This window comes from Antrostomus carolinensis, unplaced genomic scaffold, assembly GCF_000700745.2.
Source record: "Antrostomus carolinensis isolate BGI_N321 unplaced genomic scaffold, ASM70074v2 scaffold48389, whole genome shotgun sequence".
Lineage (NCBI taxonomy): Eukaryota > Metazoa > Chordata > Aves > Caprimulgiformes > Caprimulgidae > Antrostomus > Antrostomus carolinensis.
The window spans coordinates 251-9,528 of record NW_010341499.1 but is presented as its reverse complement, the minus strand read 5'-3'; the positions used below and the strand labels follow the sequence as shown (position 1 = coordinate 9,528).

The window sequence follows — 9,278 nt, the reverse complement described above, 5'->3', positions numbered from 1 at the left end:
CTTCCTGGTCATCCTCTGGTTACTGGCACTTCTCTAGTTCTTGGCTGAGGAAAGATGTGTAAATAGTAAAAGGACTATCCAGATAAATCCAGTTCTTACTCCTTCATTTCTTACAACCCATAAGCATCATGCTTGAATCTTAGAAAATAAGAGACTTTCCCAGGTCTTTTAAGCAACACAAGAGATGTTCACTTGCTAATGCTTCCAGCTCCATCCATACCAAACATTCTTCTTCTATGCTGCAAAGGATTCTTCAAAAAAGCAGTTGGTAATAGTGAAAAAACTTGATATACTTCATTAGAACAATGTTCCCATGAAATGTTACAGTTTGAACACAAGTAACTTACAGAATATTGAAAATTTTCAGAGAAAATCCAGAATGCCCTTCATTTATTAACATCTCTCTCAAACTGGTCCTTAATTTCACAGCTGTCCCATGAGCAAATTTCTTTCTTTATTTGCTTTTTGAACTCCACATCTGTATGTACTATACTTTTCTCATAGTAAAGGTTTCTCAAGATACAAAATAAAACTCTATTAAATAAGTTATTTTTTTACTCTAGCACAACTGCAATTTTTAACCTAGATTTACATTGGAATAACATCATACTTAAAACACTGCATTTTTTAAAAGACACTGTATCAGGACCTAAATCTTCTACTCATGCTATGGAAATATAAAAAAGTTTATGGCTTTGTTTTCCATATCCATTTTGTAACCCACAGTGTTGTGCTTACCAAAAAACAGGAAAGAAAAATATTGAAGATCTTCAATGTAAACTAAGTTATACACTTACAGCCCAGTTATAATACTCTGATTAAATATTTCCTTTTCAACCCACAGTTTGTTGCCACCTAATATTACTAGATACTTCAGAATTAACATTGTAATCCACCCTCTGATGTTTTCTTGAGAACATCCTCTCAAAGTTGAAGAAGCATATTTCTGAAATACAATTACATGGTTGTGTTACTTTGATTTTCTAGTGCCTTTTTTTTAAGGTCTCTGAGACTTTAACTAGCCATTGAATTTACCTTATAAAGTTAAATAACATTTTTCCATCAACTGCTATATATAAACATAAAAAGTAAAACAGTCAGAAGAACTTACGCTTTCCATCATCACTGTATCTGCCAAGGTAAGGTGGAATTTCAGCCTGGTACTGTGAACCAACCATTATTTCCTGAAGGTGTAATAAAAATGAAGAGAGAAAGGTATTATCTTAGTATTTTGTGTATGGAAGCATTAAAAATGCCATTAATCTGGGATGTGGCAGAGAATTTAAGAATTAAGGTACTGTTTTAGATACATACTATAAATCTTAATGCATTTTTCTTAACAGTAAAGTTTTTTTAACTTTTTAAAAAAGATATAATTACTACCTTTCTCAAATCTTCAGATGAATTACCATTGTCTGCCTCTACATCTTCACCATCTGATTCCTTATCTCCATCACACGTAGTGTTTGCTTCAGACACAAAAAAGTTTGTCTTTTAGTTAGGAAGAATTTTCAGTTCAAGTACAGAACTACAAGATATTCCTTACTTTTGAAAGGAGCACCTGCTTTTATTCTGGGAGACATTAATCATGAGTCTGTTGATCTACACTTCTATCAGAAGCCTGTTAATCTACATTTCTATCAAACTAGCATGAAGTCAGAAGGCACATTTGTATGCTGTAGAATTGAAACATTTATCATCACTGCAACTGAGACAATCTACTGTATTTCCAACAATCAAAAAGAAATGGAATTCTTTTTCTTCATAAATTTTCTCAACAAAGGCTTATACCTTGCAGAAGAGCTATGAGAAAAACAGAAAACTTCCAGGGCTATCACTTAGCCTCAGGTTAATCACAAAGAAAGTAAACTGGAAGGTATGTCTTTATTATCTACTAAAACCTTTCACGAGAAGTTTTAATGGGCATTCAAAACATTCCTTTAAAGAAGACTGCCTCAGCATAGAGTGAAGATACAGGAGAGACATAGTACAAAATGGAATAAGCAAAAGACAGCAAAAGACTGCTTATTCCTCTTTAATAATTTTTTTCCCCCTTAGGAAGAAATACAGCAGAGTACTCCAAGCAATTGAAATACAGTACTCCATCGAAGAACTCATATTTCAGAATCTGGAAAACTGTGGTACTGAGTTCTGAAGTAACTCTATTTCTATAGCTGTATAATCCCCGCCAGAATGGAATCTACAGTTCTGATATGATTAAAGCTATTTTGTATTCTCAAACTTCAGAAACAACATGTTCATAAATAGGCTTGAACCCAACTAAACAGAATCATCAATATCAGAAACAATATCCAACACTGTGTGGGGACTGATGCTCTTCTTCTGTATTCATTACTACAATCACAAGTCTACCTTTTTGCTGTCAGAAGTAGCAAGCAAGAAGCTAACATGAATGCATGAAATAGAATTCCTATTATTATCCAGGCACATTTTTTTTCCCAATTAATGCAAATTTAATAAAATAGCCTGTATTATGTATTAATATGTTTATCTTAAAACTTAATGTTATCTTAGTATCTCAGAAATGGACAGAGATGAGAAAAAAGATGAAACTGCCAACAGCACAGAGAACTGACTCCCTGAAATGGTGGGTATTTGATTTTAAAATGTCCAAACAAAATAATACAGAAATAAGTAATAATGGAGAGAAAGTAATACGTAATAATAGACAAAGTAACATTCTGATAAAAAACCCATGATAGCTGAAAACAAAGATGACTGTTTCTTAATCCTCAGTAAGATGAAAGGCTAATTATTTTTTCTATAAAGCTGTCGCACTTTCAGTGTCATATTCATTAACAGTTCACAAGCAAGGTTTAAGTGCCAGCAAGTCTGGGGTTTGCTTAACTGAAAAAAGGGTGTTATAATTTTTAAGGTTTTTGTATCTCTCTTTCAATACAAATGTCTTACATCAGCAGCATGCAAATGAGTACAAATGCTGATGACTGAGGCACCCCCTTTATCATCCCCCTTCTCTACAGAAACCCCCAGGAACAGCTTAAGATACCTGCCAAATCAAAACTGTGATAAAAATCTTCCATATTGCTCTAACTCTAGTACACCAATGAACAAACAAGCTACAACAAGCAATGAGGAATACCTTATCCAGGTTGGATAACTGGTATTTAGATCCTTCCCATAATAACTCCATGGGTAGTGAAATTTTGGTGGCCATGGGTTTATAAGCCCCATCCCATAAAAAACCACTTTGTTTCACCCCATGAAGTCCTATGGAAAAGTGTTGAATGTCTGAAGGGACATAATTGCAGAGAAACTGAGTCCCAGTTCACGTCCACAGGCTCCATGGGAGAGTCACTGGCTCAAAAGCAGCAGCAAAAATTTTACTAGAGAAATAGTAATTTAAAACAATGGGTTACATATTCAGGTAATTCACTAATGTATTGAAAATCATGAAAGGTGTTCCTCAATGACACATTAACTATTAATTATGAAGTTATTGTATTTGTAGAGAAATTAATTTTACTTGTGCTTTGAGCACAGTACCAAAGATAAGTCTTTTAGGTAATCAGTAATACCAATCAAAGACAACATCCATGTACAACATCCTGCAAAGCACTGCTTCTCAATTCTCAGTAAAGTCAGCACTACTTTGCAATTTTGATATTTTAAGCTAGGAAGCTATATATAATGCTAAGACTTTTTGAGTACTATATAAAATTACATCTTAATGGCCGAGGGAAGAAGTCAGTGGCCTCATGTGAAGTAACTGATGGTGTCAAGTCATCAGCAGAGGACTGTGTTTCTTCATCATCACCCGACAAGAGGTCTTTAGCGATTTCCTCCTGTATCATCAAAATAAAAAAAATAAAACCTCAGACTGACTTAAGTACAGACTGGTGAGCATTTAGATTCAGAAAATGTTAAGTCTCATTAATTAAAAAGAATTATTTTACTGTAAGTAAATTTAGCACAACACACTCCCTTAATTAAAAAGCTAGTTTGCTCCTCCTAAATCTAAGAACAAATATAACCATTCATTGAAGAGTTGAACCCAGGAGTTCATTTCCCCTTTGTCTTCTATTGAAATAAACACACAAGAAGTAGCTTCTGCAAGCACCAATCTCAGATGTTCCTCCAGCTGCTTCCAATGAAAAATACCAGTGGCAACTGCCTCAAATCTTTAGAATTCTGTCATTCTTTGCATCACAGATCTAACAAAGCTTTAAAAGGCTGTTACCCCTTAAATTCTGTGATAAAAAGTAAAACAGACTAGCACTTTTGTACAGTTTTGCCAAGAGGCCTGTTACACACAAAAGACAACCCGTTACCTTCCCAAAACACACAAAAAAAGATGTTTCTGTAGGTTAAATAAAAAGATACTAAGATAGAAAAAGCACACTTCCCCCACTAGCAGACACATTTGAACCCCTCTGTGTAGAGGTTAGGAAGGGAAAGAACTGTATTAGACAACAAGCTGACTACATTTTTGTAGCCTCAACACAATCGTGAATCCTAATGAGAATCAGATGTGCAGAGCCATCATTATAACCTACTTTCTGTGGAGTTTACCATGACATCATACTTACAGAAAGTAAAAAAACCCAACAAAATAACCAACTTATACTTACTACCTACATACTTTAGAATCCAAACTATAGCCAAAAATCAGATCAAAATCTCAGAATTCCAAGCTAGCTTGCAAACCACAAAAACTAAAGTTTCAGGTTTTTACATCAGCAATATATGACATACAGTCACTGCACATAGACAAATCCCTCTCTCACAGCCCAAAGCTGAGACCTTTCCAAATTATATGCATTTGAAAGCAACATTCCAAAGTATTCAGCAGTGCATTTCCAAGTCATTCACAAACTTTTTGATACTTTACATGCATCCAGAATTACTATTCCTGGACACTGCCCACATAACAAAAAAAACTGCCCACTTATTCAAAGCTGTTTGGATGTGTTTTATAAAAACTGTTAACTTACTCATTGCTCATTGGTAGTACTATAGTGCCACTAAAGTTGCTATGCATTTGTACATGTGAATTAGAATCAGAGTTTCAAAATCCTTGAAAAAGAATGAATTCAGAGTAATAGCATATGTTGCAATTGACAAAGATTCATATTTTATAACATCAAGAGATAGTGAAATATAGTTTAAGGATCACCTGGATTCCTGCTATGAAACCATAATATAGGGGAAAATGGTTCTGACTTACTTTATCTAGAGTCATATCTGGAAGTTCATCAGCAAGTTCACTTGGAGAGCTATCTGCACTGGAACCTGCCATAACTGGAATTGTGGGTTCGTAGCCATAGAATGCCAGTAAATCTTCCAATGGCATACTTCCTTCCTAATACAAGAGGATTTAGAAACATTTCAATATATTGCCAAATACTTGTAACAAGTTCAGGCCTAAAAGGCTAAGACATATTTTGAAAAACAAAGTGAAAACAAACAAAGAAAAAGCTAATTGAAAGCAGGAATCTTGATTAAAGATTTCAAAGTATTTTCAGGCACAGGACTGAAATAATTCATAACCATGTCCCTTGGCATATAGTGAAGTCCCATCAAACTACTGAAGAAAACTGTTTACTGGATGAAACTAAGAAGTAATTATTAAAACTTTGCTCCTTATCCGATTCATACTGTAGAGCACCATTTGCCTATATTTCTTAAAGACAGAAGATATCCTAGAAACATTTACAACCCCCACTACAAGAGAGAAATGCAGAAAAACTTAAAAGACTTTAGTCCTACATAGGTACTGCTGCAAGTGTGCAAAAACCCACAAAAGTAAACCAATAGAGCAACTTTTAAGCACTCCATCTCCTGCACAATATATTTTATAATGACCACTGACAAGGTAACAGGGGAGACAGCTAATGATACAGAAGGCAAAAATCAAGAGAAAGTCTTGAATCATAACTTGTTTTTTCCAATGGCTTTTGATCAAGTGATTTTAGTAAATATCACTACACTTGCATCCTAATGCAATTAATAAAACAGTGGATATTTTTTTAGTTACCTGATTCAAGCTGAGAAAATACTAAAAATATTTTCCAGTATTTATACCTTTAGCAGTTATATTACCTTTAAAAATTTCTTATTGAACTCATACACTGATTAAATTACTTGTTTTCTTTAGTCAGCTAAGGTCTTAGTCCCGCAAAGACTTTTCACAATGGGTAAATGCCAACTCATGTCCACGTCTTTGCAGTATTGGGACATAAAGTAATAAAAGTGTTTAAGATGAGTGGCTCTCAGTTCTTCCTCCTTCTATTATAGAAGCAGTGAGATGATTTTGTGGAGTAACAACTCAATTTTAACCACCAGACTCTGCAATACAGCCTCATATCTGATGCTAAAAATGACACTTTCCTGGAACTCTGTTGACCAAAATCTGCAGTTATGCTGAGTGGTGGTGTAAGTGGGTCACCAAACACTAATGCAGGCAGCATCAATTTGTGGGCGTTCAGCATTCAGTAAGCATTTAAAACGGGTGATGCACTGCCACAGATGAACAAGAGGTGCAAATACGAAAAACATGTAATTAAATAGTGCAAAATGGAATAGGAAAAGCCAAGGAGCACACTGGTCACTTTGTACACCTACCGAATGCCAAACTGGTGAAACTAAGACAGAACTACTATTCACGTAGCAAATGAATGTGTTCCACCATGCCTGAAATGGGACTGTTTGTTTGCATATTGGAAAAGCAAAATCTGACCAACAGAACGAAATACAGCCAGCTGTCACTTAACAGTATGCAAAATATACAGTTTCAACTTATATCCAACTTATAAAACTTAGAAGTGATAAGCGGTATTAGATGACGCTAAAACCTGCTTCAGTGATTTCTCTACCAAAGTGAAAGGGCTGCTAAACGAAAAAGAATATGAACTTAACACTAACAGCTCTGAGAAGCTAAGTTCAGCCTTTTTGTGAGGATGCACTGCTATACCCTAACCAAACTTGATTTTTTTTTCTTTTTTTAAAGAAGTTGCAAAGGCATATTGCAGAAAACTGCAGAATACAACACAAACTGAAGAACAGGTTGAGTTCTAGTGAAAGTTCTAGTGAACTTTTCACTAGATAAGTTTTACCAGAGAAAGTTACTCCTACCTTTTCTAAATCTTCAATTTCAGAGCTGAAATTTTTGCTTTCTTCCATCATTTCCTCTTCTTCAAGAGTTCGCTCATCATCATAATCATGTACCAGCATTTCAGCAGATGGGTCAAAGTCATGATCCTCAGACGATAAAGAGCCAACTATCAAAAAAACCTGATTTGAGTCTTTTTTTTCTATACTAGCACATGAAACCACATCACAGAAAAAAATACGGTTGCATGAATTATTTCACATACAGCGCCAGAACTGTCAGTGGAATAACTGGAACAAATTGCTAACCACTTGACAAATTCAGCTGTTTTAGCTGGCCTTCCTTCTTCATATTTGTAAGCAATAGGTGCATTTTCTCTCTTGCAGTACTTGGGAGACGTACCTGAACTACTGAAACGTTTCAGAAAGTACAATCCCAAATTAATATTTTACTGAATAAAAGATTGTTCAAAACATCCTTGAAATCATTGTCAAGGTACAAAGCACACAACACAAGATTTCAGATGCTGCAAGACTATGATTTATAGGCTCTGATTCTATGTGTGTGACTGCTAAACAACTAACGTTACGTTACGAATCAGCTTCCTACTAACATCAATATAAACAGCGAGACTCGCTTCAAATTAGTTTAGCCTCACAGATGGATCTTTTATTAAAACTAATTTAATTCTTAGCACTTGGGCTAGAAAGGAAGACTCAATATAGCAGAGTTTCAAGAAGTACTGAGGAAAATATACCAGAAATAACAAAAAGCTTTTAATGGATCATATTAATTAACAAGCCATTGTGACAGCACTGTGGTCCAATAGACACTTTTTAATTACTCCAGAGGATACTCATAAGTCGTCAAAAAAGTACTGGTATTATTTTAAGTGGATTTTGTCAACTGGTAGAAAGGTCATCATTAGATTCAACAAGTTTTAAAGACGCAACTATTCTTGCATCTGCGGGGCTCTACAATGAAAATCACTGAACTACAGGGTTGATTTGTTCTTTAATGTTCTTTCTTAGAGCTCGCAGGATGCAGAAAAGAAAAAGATTAGGATATTTCTCTTTCACTTCTGGTTTCCTCTTCTAGTTCTTAAATACTAGTGCTCCGTTGCAGTCCTTGGCTTACAAGTAGCAAAGAAAAGGTTTACTAAGAATTATTTCCATGTAAAAACCTCTTTAGAAGTTTTGAAGGAAATACCTAAAAGTTTTCAATCCTCTTTAAAAAAAAAAAAGCAGTATCCCTCTTTGCACTGCTTCCAGCCTTGAAAGAGACAGTTGTATATGCTAACATTTCTGACTCTGAAAGCATCTACTTAATTTTTCAGCAATTATGCTAAGTGTTCATTCCCTATATGCAGGTAATTAAAGTAAACTTCGTTTGCTTAGCTCACTTAAGACAATACTGTGAAAGTTTGTCATATCGTTCTGCAGAGAAACGTTCAGGCCAAAAATGCTTTTTATTCACATGCTATTCATACTACGGTCTCACAGAACTTTCAGTATAGCTGATAACACTAATCCAATTACAATAATGATATAATGTGTTTAATGGTGTTGGCCATCACATCCTGATCCACATTTAAAGTGTCAACTGCCTTAATCTAATATGTATTTATATATATATGTGTGCTCCACATTATTGCTTTTAATCACTGTTCTAACTCATTTTATGTTGGAGTAACTCAAGTGGAAGTTCTATTTCACTCACAGACCCTAGATAAAAAAGTTCCACTGCTTTAGGAGCTCTGAATGCTCAATATCCCATTTAAAATATTTAAAACCATATTAAAAAATGCAAGCTAAATACACTTCATAAGGGCAGCTTAAAAAAGATGACAATCAGCCAACGCAGAAAGCAGTTACACAGAAACAAATACATTCCCCAAATACTTCGAGAGTAGCCCCGCTAACGTTAACTGTGCTTGCTTGTGTAAAGTATTCCAAAGCACCTTAAGAGCACTTAAAGCCTTGAAAATTACTTATCATTCTGATTCTACACATTTTCTGATATTACAAAAAAAAGTCAAAAATTTACACAAGCCTGTAGTTATCAGCAACAAGAGATGCAGTCTCTCTCCAGGCTACATGGCTTTACTGAGATGTTGACTTAAAAGTGCTACAGAACTTTGTTTTCATTTTGTGTTCCGAGCAGACAATTACTAACTGCAACTGGAGTT

General features: G+C 34.8%; 1 protein-coding gene across 1 annotated transcript in view; it reads right to left on the bottom strand.

The window, feature by feature from the left end:
• Window positions 1-1,111: 1,111 nt before the first annotated feature.
• LOC104531570 (mesoderm induction early response protein 3) overlaps window positions 1,112-9,278 on the bottom strand; it is a gene marked incomplete at its 3' end in the record, with an annotated part of 8,348 nt that continues 181 nt past the window's right edge. Inside the window, exons 2-6 of the mRNA XM_010176485.1 lie at window positions 7,114-7,259; window positions 5,207-5,341; window positions 3,704-3,824; window positions 1,384-1,469; window positions 1,112-1,184 (exon numbers count right to left, since the gene is read on the bottom strand). Coding sequence (XP_010174787.1) covers window positions 1,112-1,184; window positions 1,384-1,469; window positions 3,704-3,824; window positions 5,207-5,341; window positions 7,114-7,212 — 514 coding nt within the window. The remainder of the gene's footprint in view (window positions 1,185-1,383; window positions 1,470-3,703; window positions 3,825-5,206; window positions 5,342-7,113; window positions 7,260-9,278) is intronic.